This window comes from Parambassis ranga, chromosome 3, assembly GCF_900634625.1.
Source record: "Parambassis ranga chromosome 3, fParRan2.1, whole genome shotgun sequence".
NCBI classification, from domain to species: Eukaryota; Metazoa; Chordata; class Actinopteri; family Ambassidae; genus Parambassis; species Parambassis ranga.
Window position 1 is genome coordinate 12,804,180 of NC_041024.1, and position 20,837 is coordinate 12,825,016.

Sequence of the window (20,837 nt, forward strand, 5' to 3'; positions counted from 1 at the left end):
TGTAACCAGCACATTACTACAAGCTATAAAAAGAAACTCACTAAAAAAAAAAAACATCCATGCCTTCCAGCATACTCACAAATCCCTCCTCAGTGTATAGCTCTCTGCTGTCAACAGCTTTGTGTGTTTAACTTAGAACCTGCAGCTAATCAATCACAGTAAATACTGTGAGAATTATCTGAGAAGAGATTATACGAAAAATGATTTACAAACATAGCACTTTTTATTTAATCTAGACTCGCCTTTATTGTATGAGCTCCATGTTTTTCTCTCAAGCAGCCAATAGTGTGACGTTGAAAGCTGAAGGCTTTAATATTGAATTTAAATCCACCTGGTCTCGCTCACTGGCAGACTGCAATTTATCTGTTGTACTGCTGAACAATCCGCAGGCTTATCAAAAGCCTTCATTTATTACTAGTTTGCAGTGCCTGCAGCTTCCACACAGCAGAAGTATAAGGATGTTTTATATGCTCCTACTAGCTACCAGCCTATGAAGTTTCAAGCACAGTATATGCAGCAAGTCTGTGGTGTGATCCTCCACCTGTTAATGATTAACTGCTCACAATTATCCACTAAATGTATTAGCATTTTCGCTGGTACGTCATTTATAAAAAAAAAAAAAAGGACACCCAGAGCAGGCTTTAAGTCAGTGAGATGTACAGCTGAGCTCTTATTTTAGGCTCTTCTTTCTAACATAGGTTGGAGGAGCAGATTCCTTCCTGGTCACGGATCAGTGAACCAGCCTCTTATCCTTTCACAGATAATCAACGGGGCATTTGCTATTTCAGTATACATACAGTAAAGTCTTATGCAGCGGAGGGAAGAGCTTGTTGAAGGTGACATGCTGTTGCTGTTTCTTTTTTACAGAGAAAGAGAAGTAGACTCCATATACTGTACATCTGAAGGACAAGGAACTCTTTGTCAAACTGGAACAGCCATCATTAAACAGAGGCGGAGGTCTTCGACAGCACCTATCAGCCACTTGCTATGCAATCTTAAGATCCACACAAGCCTCCACTCTTACAAGAATGCTCTCAGTAAACAGCCCCATTGTTATTGTCAAAAATAGAGCTAATGATCCTAAGTGCTGACCTCAGTGACCCTCGTTAATCCATAACCCCAAAGACTCCCACTACCTAGGATTCGGAGAAGATGTGCCACATCTTCTAGCTACTAAAGCAACCCTCAGCATTTTAACACTTAGATGCACTTTTGGATGACTTGTGTTAATATGATGATATTGTGTCCACTTACCTGACCAGGTCTCCATACAGCTGGACATAGAGTCCCTGTCCGTCCCTTTGAGCACAAAGCTCCTCCACAGTGGTACTAGTGGAGCAGAGTACTAACTGCAGGTCATTCTGAGGAGTGGAGGAGGCCTGTGGGCCAGAGGCAGGCGGCTGCGGGTCTACCGTCCCCCCATACAGACACACACAGCCCCGCTGGGTGTCCCCCTTCAGCCAGTCCCGCTCTCGTGAACCAAATCGGGTCTTTCTCGTCACACAGCCGCGGCTTCCATTCCGCTTCATGTTCCGCTGCTGACACAGAAAGAGTCCTTTTTAACACACAGATTGTAATCTGACACATTTCCGCAAAGCAGTCCAGGGACACCTAAAGAGCTTGAAGGTGGTTCAGAATGTTCTACAGAGCCCACCTTCACTGACATGCTGTGTGTGGGTTCATCTCCACCCAACATCTGTGCTGCCAGTCAACACCTGGATTCTCTTCATTATTTACAAACCCATCAGAGACTATCCTGAACTATATATATATATATATATATATTATCAGATGATAACAATGACATGCTGGTGTTATTGTGTGCCCCTGGCTCTTAATAAATCCCTCCCCTATCCTGCTAGTCCACATTTTCAGAGACACATTGATCAGCTCCTATGGCCAAAGTCGAAAGTAAACCTTCACTTTCACTTCTGAAACAGGTCACGGCTGGTGCAGCAGCATTGCTGAGATGTGTGACTGAGATGAACAGGTTAAATGACACCTGTTAAAAAAAGAGATCAAATTCCTGCTTTCCTGCTTCTTATCAGCTGTTGTCATGGTGTGTCTGACTAAAGCAGTGAACAGCGACGGTGGAAACACTCAGCAGGCTGGTACTGATGTTCTGGGCACCTCCCTGGTGTGCATATGTGTGTCACTGTGTGAATGTGAAGCAGGTCTGAATCAGAGAGAACTAAAGCACAGTATATATGTGTGATCCTATTTAACAAACAAATCTGAGAGCCTTTCCTCACTGATTCAAAAAAAAGCAGATTAGTTATTTATGTTGAACGAGGCAGGAATGAGGAGTGGCCCCTCAGCTGTCCACGATAACTAGAATATGATTTAAACTGAAATATTGATATAAAAATACATGGCATTAAATAACCTATTTTAAATACCTATTTTATTTTCAAATACAGTAACAGAGTGACACGCTGACAGTAGAAGCTGTGTCCGTGTGTCCCTGATGGGACTTGTATGTTATTACAAATTATGTGTCTTGCCTTAAAATGTCATAGAAACTGTTCAGCAGTGGGCCTCCCTATACACTCTGACAGCCAATGTGTGTGTGTGTGTGGTCTGTTGCTATTAATTGGCTCTGGTAGGCTACATTCTCTCCTGAACATCAACCATCCACAGATCAATCAATGACAAAATGTCAATCACTTTAAGTCTAAACGCATCCTAACTGAACTCCTTCACTCTGCCCTCCTTTGATCAACCTACTGCAACGTAAACCTTGTAGCACAGATATGAGTGGAGCACTAGTGTCCTGTCTGAATCACCCTCTCCATCACCAGGGGATGCATCCTGTCGTTATGACCTGCCTTTAGCACTCGGATCCCCGTTGCAGCGGGAGCACCGGGACCACTGCGGCTGCCGCGACCTGCAGTCTGATTCAGCCCCGCCTGGTGGACCACCGTGTCCGGTTGCCTGTCTATGCAAGCCCCGTTATCTCCGACATCACCTCCTTTCTTGATGCCCGTTCGGATGTTAGTCGCAGCCACCGCTGCGTTGTTATCCTCGTCCTCCATCGCCATGTATGATTCCGCCTAACAGCGAGGAAAACGGAGCGCCGTCCCGGTGCGCGACTCGCAAATTCCCACGGAGAGGTGAAAACGCATCCTGTGTCGGTGCAGCGACGCCATATCCCGACTAATCTGACTGCTGTCAGACGGGCCTGCCGGAGCTGATCAATAAACATTAAGTGGGCGGGTTCAGCATATTCAAAATTCAGCAGCCATTGGTCCTTTTTTCCAGAAAGGAGAGGCTTCATATTAGTACAACACAGGAGGCAAGTTTTAGAAGCCTTCCACGCATGAAACGTGTACGTGGGGTTTGTATTTTATGGCCTAAAAATAAAGGCTTCAGTATGTCTTAATATTTCATCTAATATTAGCCTGTTCTCCTCAAATAAATCAGCCAAATAAAATAATCACTGATCACTGGGAGACGCTCTGTCATCATTTCATGGTCCAATGTCCTGTTATTCTTCCAATTAAACTGATAAATACTGGTTAATTGATTAAGTACAGAATAATGCTTACTCACCTGGAGTCATTGTAAGGTAAGAGGGGGCAGAGCAGAGCCTGAGAGTGAAGCAGCTAAATAACACAGTGTGGTCAAAGTTTGTCTCTCCATGTTCAAGGTTAGCACTTAATATAATCAATTCATTAGATTCATTCAATTTACTTCTTAACACATAGACACTGTCACAGCAAAATAAATATAAATCTTAAGACTTATTGTATATTAAATATTACATAAAATGCAAAATTGCCTGAATAAAATGAGCAAGTCTGGAAGACATGGTCATTTGATCATTCGAAATGGTGTGCTGCATTAAAATTCTAAAAGATCAAAAGAGACTGTGCTTCCAAATATGTCATCAAAACTGAATTAACCAAATAAATTAACTATTTGCACTCTGCTTTTTACTGAAAAACCCAAAGTATCCTTTTTTTTGCACAACTCAAACCAAGAAAAGAAACTACCATAGCAACTAGTGTTTTATTTGTCTTTTTATTCGCTTGATCGTTTTCTCCAACCCAAAGACAAGAATACACAGCATAAATTGAAAATATCCCATTTAATAGTTTACAACTGCTCATCTTTAATCATCATTTCATATGTTCAGTCTAACATTCACACTCACCTTGAAGCCCTGGAACTGGGGAAACAGTTCATCAAATCAAACTTTGACTGGAAAGTGAACCTCATGCCTTCTCCCTCCCCCAACAAGTCAGATAGCATTTTGTGTAGAGTCAGAGCAGGTCTGGTGTGAGGAAGGGGAGGGATGAGGGTGGGTGGGGAGTTACAGATTTTTAAGATGGATGCATATTTTTTTTTTATTTTAACAGGGAAAGTGAACATGGTGGCAATCCAGATGCTCTTCCAAGCCCTTTACACACTGAATTCATACCAACAGAAAAAAAAATCACCTAATTGATCCAAATGTCAGACTTTCATCACCCTCTGAGAAATATGAAAAGTATGATGATAGTTTTGTGAGCACTTCTCTAATTGTACATGTTAGTACTGACCCATGAAGGTGGCGTGACAGAACTGATCATTTTTCCTTGCATTTCAAAAAAAGAGTCTCGGCTCAGCAGTAGAAATGACATTATTTACACTCATTTTCACATGCAGCTCAGAAGCTGAAAGATGAAACTGCAGCCAAACAAAATCATGTCCTATGTAGATAAAAGACATGTTGCACACCGTCACGCTGTCAAGCATGACAACTTACTCTCTCACACACACAGATCACCAAAGCACCACGCTGCTTTCTGTTTCTTTTCTTCATTTTAAGTTACAGTGTCCACAGCACTTATATGTTGGGTTCATTTCCATTTTTACATTTTTAATGGCATCAATTACTGAAATGATTTAATGTGGATAACAGGGGTACATGCCGGTTGAATAAGACAATACAAACAACACAAAACCAAACACATTCAGGAGCAGGTAATTGATACCTGATAGCTTTCCAGTTTGCACAGCTCCCCCTTGTGGTGATGAGCGAGTAGCACTGACTTAGTCCCCCCTCCCCCACCAGGTGAGTTTTGGTACTGGTAAAGCAGAACTAAATGTAAAGGCGCTAACAGAAAAATACTCCATCAGTTGCCTTCTTCCCTCATATCCTACCATGATGCACAGAAATGTCAGGTCGTATTTCAATGTCACATGACAACCAAGAGTTAATTTAAGGTTGTGTCATATAGACATACATAAAACGTAAGCAAAACATTACTACATGAAAGGAAGGAAACCAGAAGAATGCACTTCAGACCCAGAGACAGACATGTGAAAACACACACACAAATCTAGATAATTTCCTGAAAAACCATCTTTATCACTTTCAATCTTTGGGCCGTTATGTGGGGAGAATTCAGGTGTGCAAGTGTAGTAACCTTCCGTCGCTGTTTAAGAGGTTATGTTTTTAGGAAGGTGCTGCACTGCAGGCAGAAAGACAAAGGGTAACCAGGCAACTCAGAAAGCAAACACACCAAAATCAAGGCGCATGATTTCACAAAACAACGTATAGGTTGAAGAGAGTTTAATAGAAGTGAATTGTCAAGAGTGTACGTAAGGCCAGAAGGAAGAGTTGCATCTTGGCATGAAAGCTGCTAGGGGGGAGGAGGGGGAGAAGGGGGGGGGGGGATACGGGAAAGCAGATGTAGCGAGGTGTCACTTCTGCTGCCGTGCAGCACTGTGCTTAGGTTACTCAGTAGTACAGTACATTATTCAACATCTGTTTAGACAGATTCAACCCTTATTCCAACATCCAAAGGAACCAAGCAGCCCACTGACTCGCCAACCATCTCTGTAGAAGCAGAGATGACTCGTCTGATCATGAAAGAAGTATGACAAATAGTAAATCAAATGCAGCTCAATTGCATCCTTTTAAGATTTTTTTGTACATATATGCATACAGTTATACTTTCTAGCTAATCTTTTAAGTCTTCATGTGGGTTTTATTTAATCTGATCAGCGTTCGTTTGTTTTACAACTATATACAATGTACAGGCAGCAGATCATATATATCTTTTACAATGAACGTGTGATGATACAGGGAAGTCTTCTTAGACCGATGCCGACTAAATCTATTTAGACAATATACATTGTGAATAATTGGATTTTGTTTTAGAAAATGGTATCTAAAAAAAGGATGAAAGATAGTACAAGAGACAAAAATTGTAAAAGCCCTCAATATGTACAGAAAAAAAAGCCAATATAGCATTTGTCAACAACAGAAAAAAAAATGTTAAACTGAAATAATTTTCTCCATATACACATATCATAGCTCAAAAATATTTCCAAAGCTAATAGTCTCTCTGATTTGGTCACAGAAGTTAGAAGATAGTGAAGCATAGTGAAAAGACTTATACAGCCTGATTGAACATCTGAGGATCTCAGCACAGCATTACAGCGCTGCTTAAGGTTGTTTAGTAATGAGATGTACAAACTACTGTTAGTCTTTCTCATGCAGATAATCCCCCTTGATTGCAATTCATCATGACTAAACAAAAGCGGTCAAACTACTGCCACAGAAAGTTAACACAAAGAGAGAACATTGTGAGGTATTAAAGTTACCGTCCCCCGACAGCACGGTCAGAATTCTGATTTGGGGAAGACAAGAGAAAGAGAAATCAAATCATCACACGCAGTCACCAGAGAACAGCCCGTCCCATTACCTCACCGAGCGACTCACATTTCAGCATTTATGGATGCATGCTTTTTTGTTTTTTTGTTTTTTTTTGGGGGGGGGGGGGGGGGTATCAAACTTGAATGCCAGTCTATTAATGATTTTTTATTTTTTAGCTGCCATGATCTATCAGTTTTAGTTGATTTAATGAAAATCTGCCAACTGTAAAGACACGAGGATCATGTAGCTGTACTTCATGTTTTGGTCAAAACAAAACACATTGTTGTGAATATACAAGTAGGCCAGTATTGTGTAGGTGACTGAAGTGGAAAAAGGTAAAATTAAATGAAGTGCCATACCAGTTCTTTTTTTTTTTCTCTACAAAGACCTTTTCCCTCAGACTGAAAGCACAATCATCACACAGGTAGACTTACAAATGAAGCTCATACAGAACTCAACGGTTCAGGGGCTTTTATCTAGCTAAGTCAGAAAGGCACATCACTTTGATATCAGGCATAAATTAAGTCAAATCACTGCAGAAATAAAACATACTTTCACAAAAATAGTGCCAATAAGATGAGCGTCCCCATCAGAGGAGACATGAAAAGGAAGAAAGTAATTGTAGAGGGGGAGGAGGGGAAGAAGCATTCAGTGCATGTAACTACATTCATAACAAGCTTAATTTACATGTATGTGCATGGTGACCAAATGCAACCAGGTTAAACAAATCCAAAATGTAACTAGCTACACTGAGGACACAGATGCAGAAGTGTTAAAAACACAGATCTCTTAACACAAATGCGATCAACCTGTTTTCAGATAAATGTCAGTCCTGGATTATCTCCATCCTAATGAATAAACAAACTATGCAAATAACCATTTTATTTATTTATACAGATCTAAAAGCTGTTGCTTCACTACAGATGAGATGAGTGCCGTGGGGAAATCTGAGCATGTTCACTGAAAGTAGCCAGAAAGGTGATGAAAAGTGGGATCTGTTCCATGTTCTTATCACCATGACAAAACAAATGTAGACAACTTCCTATAGAAACATAGGATAAAGAGGCCTACTGCCAGAATGAGAAAATCCCCTTCAAGCTCAAGTCCAGGTGTGATTGTGATCTTAACAATGCTCAAACATGCTTTAAGCAAATTAATGTAATTCAAAATGAATACAACTCTGATAAGTTATATCATTTATGATGTGGATGATTCAACAAGATTATAACTCCACTAAAGAGACCTTCCAGAGCTTTTTTTTTCTGCTGCCATTGTAAGGACTGATAATTCATATATATGAAACCAATCTGAATGCAAAGCCAATCATTAACATCAAGGGAGAAAAGTGTTTCAACTGCATTTTAAAATGACACTATTGTTACTGCAGTGCTCATAGAGGGCAACACTCCTCTGCTGGAGAGGTATAGTGTACCACAGTGAATGGTGTGCATATGTGCTTCTGTGGGTGATGGGCAGAGGGTGAACATAGTTCAGCTAAGCAAATAGATTGTGGAAACCAATTAAGAAAGAAAAAGAGAAAAGTTCATTGATTGATATGTTTTCCCAATTATGTATGTGATGTTGGTAGTCAACAGGGTCTTCGTAACATCTGTATTTGTCTCCTGTGTTCAGTGCTCTGCTGCTTCCCATGCAACTTGAGGGCAGCGGTCTGCAGTGACGTCACAGGGGGATCCGTTGGAAGAAAGGTGGGAGGTGAAAGGAAAATCGTTTTCATAGTTCCCTTGGTGGGGCTTTTAAGAGCAATAGGAGGAGCTCATCACTGCCAGGATTGAGGGGGGAAGTTATTAACCTCAGCCAGGTCTTGCACAGCCGAGCCTTTGTGGGTGTACGTCAGCTTGATCCTCATTCGTAGCTGTTGCTGTAATTTTGTGAGGATGTTCATGTTTATAAAATGGGAAACTTTCACACATCGTATATGTCTTAAATGTGTGCCAAGGGTGCAGTAAGGAATAAAAATATGATCAATTCGAATCTGCAAAGGACAAACTCACCTTCTGTGGGTTGAGGACTCTAATGACCTGCGTGACAGTTCCCTGGTTGATCGCTGGGACAATGTTACTGCTAGGGGAGAGGAGCTGCAGCTGGAATGTCTGACAGACAAATAGAGGACACTGTGTTAGATGAAAACTTAATGACACCCACAGAGAAATGGGGTCGTTACAGCAGTTTAAAATGGGATGCTCGGATTTTTTTGGGCACCGACTTCCACTGACAGGTGTTAAGGTTAAATGGCACCTCGATAATTCTACTCAACAGGTAACAGGTGACATAGTAAACTGCAACATTGCGGCCAGTAGGCCACCACAACTTATCTCATCTTTATGTCAGGCCAAACATCGACTCAGGGTGGAGCCACTGGGTGTAGTTGTAGGCTGCCCAGTAAAATCTGGCCCAGTTAGAAATTAGCGCTCAGCAGCCCTAAAATGTGTCTGATATTGTGTAGAAACAAGTGACTTTATTTCAACTTACCAAATACTGTAGTAAGTAAATAAATGCAGCACATAAAAACATAAAAAGGAATTGGTACTTGTGCCAAATAACTGATTAAGCATTGCTAGGTAAAGGTATCACTTATAATAGAAAACACCAGACTAACCCACTATATCTATTAAATCTGCTGAGTAAAACCAGAGTGAAACCGAAGTACACATCAGCACAAATGCTTCATATTTAAGCCATACAACTGTCATGTTGTGTGTGCTAACCTTTGGTACTGCAGCCTGAAAAACAAAGTCAGTCATGTCTGCCTCTGTTGAGTTGGATGCATGGATGGTGATGACAGCGATGTTTGGGTTGGGGTTGGCTCTTTCAAATGTGAATTCTATTTTCAGGCCATTCTTGTTATACGCCGTCATAGGAGGAATGCCTGTATAGAAATTTCAGAGGAGCAGATGATTCAGCATTTCACTGGAGACCAAGTGCAACAATTCTACATGATGGTTAAGGTGGAGCAACAGACTCTCACCTGCAGCTGCAATATCATTAAAAAGGGGCTGTGAGGAGAGGCCATCCAAGAGGAAAGAGGGTTGGGAAGAGGGTACTGAGGGAGCAGGAGCAGGGGCTGGGCCACCTGGGATGGGGACAGCAACACAAGGGCACGCAAGGACAACATGAATGAATTAATCCATGTATCTCCATTCATTTGTTTCATTTTATTATGTCAATAAACTTAAGACAATACTGAATATTTTCAGAAAATAATGAAACAGTACTGGTCGTACCAGGTCATTATTCACACAATGACAAATAATAATTTGGGAACACACTGGACATCACATTCACACGGCTGGCAAACAGTAGCCTTACTCTAAAAGGAGTAACAGAAAGACTCAAACAGGCACCCTACCACTTAATGAGAGGTCACCCAGCAGGTCAAGCAGCTCTCCTCCAGCTGAGGCAGGCTTGGTGGGCATCGTGGTCTGAATTACTGGCACCACATCGTTACCACCCAGTAAGTCTAACAAATCATTAGCCTACAAAATAAGGACAGCAAGTCAAACTTTAGTGTGTATTGTGCGTCAGCATGTGTGTGTATAGTGTAAACACAATTGAATAACAGCAATACAACAAAAATAAAAAAATAAATATCATTAAAAATTATTATTAGGATAACCAAGTGCAGTGATTTTATGTAACAAAATATATAATGTGTCATGTGCCTACTAATCTTTAAGCTTGTTACCTAACTACAACAATGTATGTTCTTCACAATAAAGACGTCAAAGCCGCCCTCACCTGGCTGGTTGGCTGGGTGACAGGTGGTGGATGTTTTGGTTCCACAACAGAGGGCTCCGTCTCCCCGTTCGTCTGTACAATCTCTGTGGGACCATTAGTAGCAGTTTTCTCCATAATAGGCATTCGCTCTAGGAGTGCTGGCCTATTGTCAAGGGACAGGCAAGGACAAGAAAAATGGACAAAACTCAACCACCCTTTTTTTTGATCGAATATACTCTGTGTTCTATGATGCCAATTTTCTGTTAGATTCTAATGTGGTTTCACCTCATGTGGTCATATTTCTTGAAAAGCGCATTGTACTCCACAGCCCTCTGCTGAAGCTCCACATCAATGCTGCTGCCATATATCGAAACCACCTTCTTGATTCGGCTGAAAACGGAACGTTCGTGCAGGTTTACAGGTTAGAGAAATGAAACACTGGCTATGGTTATATGCAGTATATGATTGTTGAAAATCATATTGATTTCAGTATTTATTTTACTGATAATAACCTAATTAAGTGTGACTTAATCCAAGGCAGACTTGAGACCAATGGGTCACAGACCAGTCCTTAACTTTAATAGCTGAAGTGCCCATGAGAAAAGCACTAAACCCCTACTATACAATGGTTGCTGCAATAGCTTAAGCAGCTTCCCACTGCTTTTTGTGTGTGTACCATAGATAAGTTAAATGCAGAGAAGACGTGTGTCCATTGTAAAAACAGAGGAACAAAACTGAAGATGCTTCTTCAGATAACTATGTTTTGTCATAAAATATTTACACTCACTTACAGATTGTTCCATGCAGGCCAACATATTTTATGTTTGTACCACCTTGTCATGCACACAATCTGCTTTAGCTTCTCATGACACATTAATCATAGTCACATGTTAGTGGTTACTGTGCAAAGTACCATCTTGCCAGATGTACTTTATAAAATCAGACTTACTTTACACTGCTGAAGCGAGTAGACAGCTTCATGATAGCAGTAAGGGAATATCCCCGTGTCACAGGTGTTGATAAGTTTGACACCAAGAGGCCTTCCAACACATCCAGAACTTCATCCTCAGTCACCTTCATTTAATAGTAAGATACAAAAGACAGCATGTGATGACTCTGTGTTTCTCTTAAGTTTGTTTGAATGCTGTGTTTGGCTGGGATTCTTCCTAGTGTACCTGGATGGGCTCTTCCTCTTCACACTGCCCAGACACTAGCAGGTCTCCGTACTCTCCTATGCACCAGGACGCTACCTGTACTAGAGGTTGCTACAGAACAAAGTGGAAATACATGTCAGCCTTTCCTGCATTCTTAAGCAAGTCAGAAGTGTTTTCATTAATGAAAGCAGCACTGCTCTGACCTGTGAGATGTCATCCAGCAGGGCTTTGTAAAGTCTCTGCACTGTATAGGCATGCATCTCCACACTGTTGGTAATGAGCTGGATGAGGTTGGGAACTGAATCATCCCGCACATAGCTCCCTGCCTGTAAGCATGAGGAATATTATATAGATTTGCATTTCTGCAGCAAAGGGGGGGGGGGGGGTGATTTGTTGTATATACTTACAGTTGTCAGGACTCGCATAATGGTGTCTATGTGCCATCTTTTTGAGGGAGCATACCTGTAACGAAACAAATACAGATTAGCACTAGCATAGGATTCAAACTGTTGACACATAAACTTATATACACAGTATACAGCGTGGAGACGAATGCTGTCAGAAAATAAATGGTGTCAGCAAAGTCTGTCAGACGATGGATCACTCATTTTATCATCACGCAGCATTTCAGTGTTGTGGTGTTTATTGCCTATTGACATTTAGTCTGGATTCCTAATGGATCAGATAAGGTTTGTTATCATAGACCCATAATGCTTGAAGCACAGAAGAAAAGGAACATTAAAAATCTGAAATCTTTTATAACCTTAAACATGATGAGGTTAGACAGCACATGTGATTAATGCAGCTGAGTTCTGCTGTAACATGTGGTGAAGTGCGTGTATCATACTTCTCTGCGGCTAGAAACACTCCTGATGCGCAGTCGGCTTTAAATTCCGGGTCACAGGAGTCCAGGAAGTACAGCAGCTCTTTCATCATGCCTCTAATGTTGTTGCCATTCACCAGAGCAAAGCTCAGCTCCATTGCACGTCTTCACAGCAACAAAAAAATGAGATCAGACACAGCCTGGCTAAATAATACGGACAGATGAAACTGCAGTTAAATGTAAAATGAGCACTGTGAATCACCTCTTGATGGACACATCCAAGTCTTTTAAACAATCCACGATGGTGCTCCGATGCCTCTGCACTGCATTGTGGTCTGTTTGTACCGTCTTTAGTAGGGATGTCAATGCCACATATCTGAAATAGTTTCATAAAGGCAAATCATCAGGAACTCATAACACTCTGGATTCCTCAGCGCCTGCAAGGTCAGACAAGTACAGTTGGGGGATCAATTACCTTATATTTTTGTCATTGTTAAGAAGAAAGCGACCTAGAATGTTAATGGCCAAAACCTGAGAGAAAAAAAGAAAACATTTATGCGGGATTAACAAGATGTTGACTTTTCTTATCAAACTCTTCTTACAATAAAATAACTCACCCTTAGTCCACTTTCTGACTTGATGTCCATGATGGTCAGCACAGTCTCGTACAAGATTGCATTGCCAACATTTTTACTTGTCTCTGTGTTTGTTGCCACCTGCAAGCATAAATATGATGAGTTTGACAGAATAAAACTTAACCCATGAAGTGTTATGTCAAAGCAGCGCTCATTTTTAAATCTGACCTGTGCAAGAATGTCATTCATTGCTTCACTGGAGTCATCGTCACTTTTGCCTAAAATCCGCAGTAGTCTCAATATCCGCACCTAAACCATAGAAACAGCAAAGTAAATTCAGGTTTCTCTTGTCCAACCCCTTGCTTGCTGCTGACCTGCTGTCGGTTATTTTTGGTTATTTTTTCCACTGGCAAACATTAGATGCTTTAACTGTAGGTGTGATGTTGCACAGAATAGTTTTATATCTGTGTGTTTCTATTGATTTTTCTGTCCTGTGCAACAGAGGCAATAAATAAAATCTGCACTTATAGTAGGGGTTACTCACATCAACAAAGAAAAAACTGGAGAATTACCTGCAGAAAAGGGTCACTTATCCCGGACACATCATGCTCAGGAGAGTATCCAGACATTATTAGGTTCTTCAGGATTCGCACCAACTGTGGAACCAGCTACAAAAAGACCAACAAGGAAAAAAGAAGAGGTGTCACAAACACTACGTGAAACATACATGTTCTGCTTTTCCTCATCAACATTTATTTAACATTATTTAATGGAGGGACACATATTTATTCAGGTATCACTTTTGAGGTAGTAAAATCAAAATGTTGATTAAGCAAACGTTAGGTTAGAACATTTGGCTTTGAGAGAAGAATCTGCACAATCTTCTGTCATTTCTGGACATTGCTAAATATACAGATTTATATAGTGACTCATGTTCTTGTCACAATAATTAATATTCATTCCTATATGGATTCAGTCTCTTATTGCTTTCTAATGCAGGGCATCAAAATCTTGCCTTAAAGGGATGCTACTTTTTGGTAAACACCTTGACATTGTATTAGGTGTTAAAATAGAGGACTGGGTATTGCTTTTCACTCTGATGCACCCTGTCCAGTGATGGTTCTTTGGTGCGTTTAGCCAAAAAAAAATACACAGACAAACAGCAGGGAGCATGCTAACCTGGGTGTTGGATATTCATACATGTAATAATGATTAACTCACCTACTAAAAACTTGCAGAGGTAAGGGAAAAATGTTATAAGGTTGTTAGAAGCTCTATTTCTTGCACTTTTGTTTTCAGCTTGCTTTGAGTTGCTGTTTCACCAGACTGAACACACTCCAAACCAGATCACTTTACAGAATGCTCAGAGGTGAAACTGATATAAATCCTCCCTGCAGTGGATACGCCAACAAAGAAGCAACCCCAAAAAGAAGAATACATATAAACCTTCAAAGTCTTTTCTTAACAGTCCCAGTGTTAGTTTTGCCAAAGTCCTTCTCAAAACCCAACGCCACCTCTCTACAACTACATACACCTCACAGTTACTGATATAATAAGTAAGCCTCGCTCTGTCAGTGACACAAACGTAATGAAAATCATCTGTGTCTAGGGACAACTGCAGTGGCCCAAACACTCCCACATATCTGCTTTTGAATAGACAGTGACCAAATGAATTGCACATTAGGCAAATAATGACATTCAAAACAATAGTGAGAAATACATCTGACAAAAAATGGACCAAAAAATCTTGTATAATATTCAAAAACACTGACAGATTGATGATCACTGTACAAGTTAACAAAATTAAAAGACGAAATTAAATTACAACATGACAGTACTCAACACAAATCTGGTTACATCTGAAGTGACTGTGAGGAGTGATTACTATTTACAGCATGCACCAGCTATGAGATCAGAATGTACTCTTACCTTCTCATTCTAACACAATGCAGGAATTGTAACAAAGACAAATGACAGAAAAAATATGAGGTAGATGTTAGGGAGGGGAAACTGGAAATCATTCACTTTCAAAGAGCTTAAAATAATGTTCAGAACATGAGCATGAGGAGTGGTGCTTCTGGCATACTTTTACAACACCTATAAAAAGGGAGAGGTAGAGCAGCAGTTGAAATACAAGAGGAAAAGACAGCGGTAGGAGACAAAGATATACGTTTGAAAGTAGAGGAAACCTGTAGTGCAGTCCAAACCTCAAACAAAGTTAACATATTTGTCTAACTTAGCTATAACAAAAGAAAATGTGCACCCAAAAGGAGAATGAAATGTGACGTGAGCTTAAGACAAATGCATAAGTAATCACATTAAGCTCCTTATGGTGAGAATCCGTTTGTACCTTTCTGAAGTGGGCCAGCATGTCAGGACTTCTTTCACACATCTCAGTGAGGAGGACAACGGATGTGTGGAGAACACCTGCGAAAACAGAAAAAATAACATTGAATTGCTTTGAATGTGCCAAAAACAGCTCTGCTTTGCTCATCTGTAACCCCCATTCAGATCCAGAAAAGCACTTAAAAGGTTTAGAATTCTGTCTTTACATTTTTTCAGTTTAACTAAAAAAATTAGCCCTAGCATTGTAAAGTAATCTCTCAATGATGTGACCATTGGTGCATTTAATATGTTGAGCCAGGCTCAACTTTTGCCTAACAAGTAAAAGCTGTGTATAAGCTTTGAACAAAGATGTAAGCAAAGTATATCATACTATAAAGACAAATGCTGAAAGGCAGAAAGAGATGACACTCTCGACCAGGTTACATGTTGCTTAGGTATAATATATATTATTATAATTGCATGTTGATTACTGCTGGGTAAACAATGAGTATATCTCTAAGAATAAAGGGAAATAAATGTGTCTGTCTTCCTTAGTTAAAGCACTTATTACTGCATTGCAACAGTGTCAGAAAATACCAGCATGTTTCAGCCCTGTTACCAAACATCTTTTCCTTGGGCTGATACTCCATATGTGGGGGGGACACAGGTCCTGGAGTTTATGACAGACTCATTAATTCCACTCTCCTCTGCAAAGGACATCAGCAGCCCAGCTGATCTGAGCAACGCACTATGAATGTCAGGAAATAGGACCAAGTCTGCCTTTTTTGTAGGATGCCCCCCCCCCCCCCAAAATGAGCCAGCAACTGCATCCAGACAAACTATTGACACTTACCATGGTTCTTCTCGCTCAGCAGGTTTTTTGTGGCTGGAAGGAACATTTCCATGAGTTCTGGCACCTTTCTGATGACGTGAACTGCACACAGCGCTGCCTATCAGCAAATATTGAAATAAGACAATGCCTTAATGTTTAACACCGAATGTTGTTCTGGGAGTTTAGTGTAACTATTCAGTACACACCCTTACTTTCCGTGTTAAATAATAAAAATGAAGTTGTTATGTAGTCAAAACATCACGGCCAGGCTTACCTTTTTCCTCAAGTAGGAGTTGGACGTTTTCAGCAGCTTCTCTACCTCCCCTGCCAGGTCGCGGCACATTTCTGAGGACCCCATGCAGCCTAAAGTACACAGTGCCAGTCCCTGGACGTATTGTGTGCTGTGATTCAAATCACTGGTGTGGGAGAAAAGAGTCAAATAAACCAGGGAAACACAAAGGTATGAAGAAGGATAGAATTATGAGACAAAGACCAATAAGGAACAGCAAGGCAATCAACTTACTTCTTAATGCAATTTGTCATTAGTAAGTGGACATCCTGCCTCTCGTCCAGCAGCAGCATAGCTCCCAAATAACCTATTCGTTTGTCAGTGAACTTCTGGGATGCAATCAACTTCAGACACTCCAGCTACAAAAGAAGTCAGTATGTCACAACATGATCAAGGAGTATGAGCAACTAGAAATCTAAATAGCTTCCATACGTTTTGCCCACCCAGTCATCCATTAGCAAACATACCTGCCCGAAGTGTGCCGGGTAGCCCAACATGTGCATATAAAGTAGCTTTGCCACATTTCTGCAACGGTATGTATTGTCTTCCTCTCTAAAGGACGAGCGGATAGCAGCACACTCTTTCTGGATCATCTCACGCTCCTCTGCCTGGGTTCGTGCTGTCCGGATAGTCCGGATCAGCTCCCGCAGTCTGATCGGAGCTGGCATTCTCTGGAAGAGACAAAGACAAAAAACAAACAACAGTTTAGTATCAAATGCTTCAAGGTTTGCTAGAAGACTAGACTAGTCATCCTCTCAATGTGAAAAATAAAACTTTTAAACTGCTACATTATGTCTTTAAAACATGTCAACGTGTCATTACATTTTATTCAGGGTAACTGGAAAAAAAGTACTTTGTATTTTTCAATAATCAGACTCAGTTCACTGAAAAACATTGACCCATAATTTAAAAAAGCATTAAAAGTGGAGAGACAAAGAAGAATAGCAGGTGAAATTCAATTCCTCTTAGTGGAGCTTCTAGGAGCGCACGAGCTATGAGAAGACATTTAAATATTTATAAGTACCCACTTAATTGTGAGACTAAATTCTTGTGTTTCTATGTATCATCCAAAACAAATACAACAGGGAACATACACTTGTAGCAGGAGTCAAAGCTGCCCTGTCAAGCTGCTGTCACACTTTCACACAAGACATCCTTTATAGTGAAGCAGGGCCAGAGGTACAAATTCTATTATTACTATAACAAAAAATAAGACAATACTTGTTCAGAAAAACAACATGTATGAGTCATTGTTAGACTTGTATTTCTACCTGAATGGCCAAAGAAGAAACCCTCTAAACATTCAGTATTATCTATATCTGAGAAGATCAAAGGGAGTTTATGAAATGATTCCACTCCACAGAGGAAAGTAAGGATCCAGACAAAGGGGGAATAAGGACGTCCTTTGTTGAATGAGGTGGTGGCTCGTGGAGAACATAAGAACTCGCTGTGATCAAAGAAGAATGTGGAGGGTGGTCAGGCTAGGCCGAACTTTAATAAGGCCCAAAAATACTATCTGTCCTAACACCATTTAAATGACCTGAGCTGAATGGACCTACTGTTGGGCGCTATAAATCAACCCCCCCCCACCTCATGCTGTGCTTGTAATAAAATGTGTCCACATTAAAGAAAGAAAATCCAGCCTCTGCTGAGAGCTGATTACATTACAGCTCCAATTTAACAACACATTCTTCTACAATCAATATTCAGCAGAGTTTTAATGTCCATAACTGTGGTTGCTTTTTTTGCATTTATTGGAAAAGGATTAGTGTATTCAGTAGTTTTGGTGCAACAGCTTCTGGCACAGAACAAATCTGTCCTCACCTGCACAATGTTTCATTCACGTGTGTTTTTTCTACAGGTGTATTTAGCACCCACTGTGAAACAAGCATTTCCTCCTATGGGATTTGGAGACCTACAGCCTAGATTAGCTTTCAGAGCCTAACAACCAACAACAAGCAGAGAGCATGCCACTCCCCCATTTACCAGAGAGACCAGTCCACCTGTCAACCGAGACATCAGACAAGAAATATCAATAGATAAATAGGGTTCCACATCAGATTTCCACATGCTGCTGTTTGGTTAGGACTGAAACCCCACATGTATTGTCCAGTCCTACCTTTTATGCAGAAACAAAAAAAAAATCATATAGTGTCTATAAACACTATCAGAACAGACTACCTTATTCCGTCTTTTACCATCAGCTCTATATAGCTACTTATAATCAATAACACCACAGAACACACCACTAAAGCGCAAACTCAAGTAACAAGAGACGACAAGAGTACAACTTCAATCAACTCAGAACTGGATCAGCTTATACGTGTTTTAAATTATTATCAACTTACTATAGACTACAATAAGTCCAGAACCAGTACAGCATATTTATTTGATAGAGGTTGCACATCTGTAACAGCAGCCTCCCACACAACCTCCCCTATGGCTTTTCATATAAGAGGTTTTCTGCTTTTCAAACATCTGTAAGTTTACAGGTAGATCAAAACATTTGCTACATTATTGTGTTCAGGCACATTAGTCATTTAATGGACAGGACACTGTTAATTACTGCAACTCCCTCTGATCACAAAGATCTATCTATTAGATTCGATGGAAGGCATAGTTGAATGCATGTCACATTACTGCGGGTATGTCAAAGCCAGTGGGACAGCAAACAGTCGTTTTCGAGTTAATTTTCAACTGTAGGGGCTCTTGAGTCGCCTAACAGGTCTCCAATGGATTGCGGCAAAACTAAGGGTAATTAGACACCAACCAACCTGTTGACATGAGAAAACTCTTCCACATTCATAGTCATTAAGATTGGTAGTTTATTTAAGTCATTTCTGGCCAACAGAACACAATCGTATGAAAAAAATGGACAAAAAAGTCCAATAACATAATGGTATGTGTAGTCTTGTGTAGTCAAAACAGCTGAATGTATTTCAGAGAAAAACATATGACAGTGTGATTGATAAGAATGCACTTGTCAACTTTCTGATTCATCAAAAGCACATGCCCCACAACCCATCCCTGCCATTACTCCAGCAAAGAAAGATAAACAGGAGACAAAACAATACTTGTATTCTGTCTAGACCATTGTTCAACTATTGGCAACAGAATCACTGGAGCAGTAAGACCTGAGGAGAACTTGCTATCCCTGCACCACAGAGCAGCAGAACTAGCGAGTTAGATTGAACATACAGGACACAGGGCCATTCAATGAAAAATGACTGACAAATATGCATATAAATGACCCATACTGTGCGTCACGCTTTTTCGCTCACTTCCTACTTACAACCGACTTCCTTAACATTGCCTGCTAATTGTTCTATTAAAACGTTATTCACTTACATAGAACATAGGTACTAGTAAAAAGCAAGTATCTCAGTGTCCTCTTTTTAAGTAAGTCGCTGTCATCATCACAAACTGCTTCAAGATATTAACAGACCCAAGTCCACGTCCTCAGCAAACCAAGCTAGCTGTCGTTAGCTTCCTGGATATCTAAATGCACCGATGACTTAGGCCTGAAATGTTTACAATTTGTCAAAATTTAGAATGTCTAGTTTAATTGATACACACGTAGCATACGTCATATTCTTAGGGTTACTTAGATAACGCAAATCACACCCATCAAAGGCAAGCTAACAGCGAGCTAACTCAAGTATACACTACTATCTTTAGAGAATCGGCAAGATATTATGTTGACATTACAGCGGTAGCTTCACCTTGGCTGAGATCATGCTAATAAATTAGGGGTTATATTTGCAGCGTTACATAATAATGTCGAAATTAGATATAAGGCCGTTACACCTGACTGATCGCCGATTGATCAGGACATGATGCAGTTTAGGCCTTCTTAAAGCTTTTGGATTATCAAGCTAGCGAGTCCTCTGTGGCGTTAGCTAGCTTACATGCATGTATTACCTATTCCGAATACTAACTAAATTAATTGTTAATGCAGCTTGTGCCACCTGGCTAGAAATATATACAATATATACGGACACTGTGTGTTGTCACGATAATTATGACTTAATGACAAGAACGCCAAATACAAGACGATAGAGCTGCACATCCTTAGCCCTGCAGGTTGTCAGCAAGGCTACAGCTATATGGCATGCTAACTATGCTAGCTAGCTTAGCTGCTGACAGGCACAACCCCGGTGCACTGAGGGCTGCGACTTCCTATGCAGCGCCACAGTGAGAGTTGTCAACGTAGATACAATCAAACCACATGTAATCACTCATGCGTAAAACAATTTTCACTTATTTCTGCCGAGATATTATTCTTAAAATGTACTTACTAGCCGTAATGATGCCAGAAAATGACTGGAATCGTCTCTATTAGCAATGGAGGGAGGAACACACTAGACATGCAAAATGGTGGCTACTCCAGCCTCAGCACAACTACCGCAGGCGGAGGGTTACACTGACATATCCCAGAGGTTTGTGAAAGAAGCG

The 20,837-nt window shown here is 40.5% G+C and overlaps 2 protein-coding genes across 5 annotated transcripts in view; both read right to left on the reverse strand.

Moving 5' to 3' along the window:
• Nucleotides 1–3,156, reverse strand: part of phlpp2 (PH domain and leucine rich repeat protein phosphatase 2) — a 31,082-nt gene extending 27,926 nt beyond the window's left edge. The window contains exons 1-2 of one of the 3 annotated variants that reach the window (XM_028402630.1): nucleotides 2,829–3,156; nucleotides 1,255–1,535 (exon numbers count right to left, since the gene is read on the reverse strand). In XM_028402630.1, coding sequence (XP_028258431.1) covers nucleotides 1,255–1,535; nucleotides 2,829–3,041 — 494 coding nt within the window. In that variant the 5' untranslated portion in view covers nucleotides 3,042–3,156. Of the gene's footprint in view, nucleotides 1–1,254; nucleotides 1,539–2,828 lie in introns of all 3 variants that reach the window. The other 2 variants (XM_028402629.1, XM_028402631.1) reach the window with 2 other exon arrangements.
• A 3,572-nt stretch (nucleotides 3,157–6,728) lies between these two features.
• Nucleotides 6,729–20,834, reverse strand: ap1g1 (adaptor related protein complex 1 subunit gamma 1). 2 transcript variants are annotated; one of them, XM_028400973.1, is made up of 24 exons: nucleotides 20,681–20,834; nucleotides 16,850–17,053; nucleotides 16,617–16,741; nucleotides 16,368–16,509; nucleotides 16,115–16,211; nucleotides 15,287–15,363; nucleotides 14,866–14,874; nucleotides 13,509–13,604; nucleotides 13,165–13,245; nucleotides 12,979–13,077; nucleotides 12,837–12,892; nucleotides 12,624–12,737; nucleotides 12,386–12,526; nucleotides 11,946–12,000; nucleotides 11,742–11,864; nucleotides 11,560–11,649; nucleotides 11,334–11,458; nucleotides 10,670–10,774; nucleotides 10,406–10,547; nucleotides 10,017–10,143; nucleotides 9,636–9,740; nucleotides 9,376–9,536; nucleotides 8,662–8,760; nucleotides 6,729–8,528 (listed from the first exon to the last, which is right to left on the reverse strand). In XM_028400973.1, exons 2-24 carry the CDS (start codon nucleotides 17,048–17,050, stop codon nucleotides 8,427–8,429), a joined length of 2,472 nt encoding a protein of 823 aa, XP_028256774.1. In that variant the 5' UTR covers nucleotides 17,051–17,053; nucleotides 20,681–20,834; the 3' UTR covers nucleotides 6,729–8,426. The 2 variants fall into 2 exon arrangements, with proteins under 2 accessions (XP_028256774.1, XP_028256775.1); XM_028400974.1 differs by lacking the exon at nucleotides 14,866–14,874.
• Between the last annotated feature and the right edge of the window lie 3 nt (nucleotides 20,835–20,837).

Excerpts from the sequence above, each read along its gene's own strand:
- ap1g1 (XM_028400973.1), bottom strand. The coding sequence starts at position 17,050 with ATGCCAGCTCCGATCAGACTGCGGGAGCTGATCCGGACTATCCGGACA. Across the intron at positions 16,212-16,367 it reads ACTCCTACTTGAGGAAAAAG|GCAGCGCTGTGTGCAGTTCA; the intron begins GTAAGCCTGGCC and ends ATTTGCTGATAG. Across the intron at positions 11,865-11,945 it reads TTATGCGAGTCCTGACAACT|GCAGGGAGCTATGTGCGGGA; the intron begins GTAAGTATATAC and ends TCATGCTTACAG.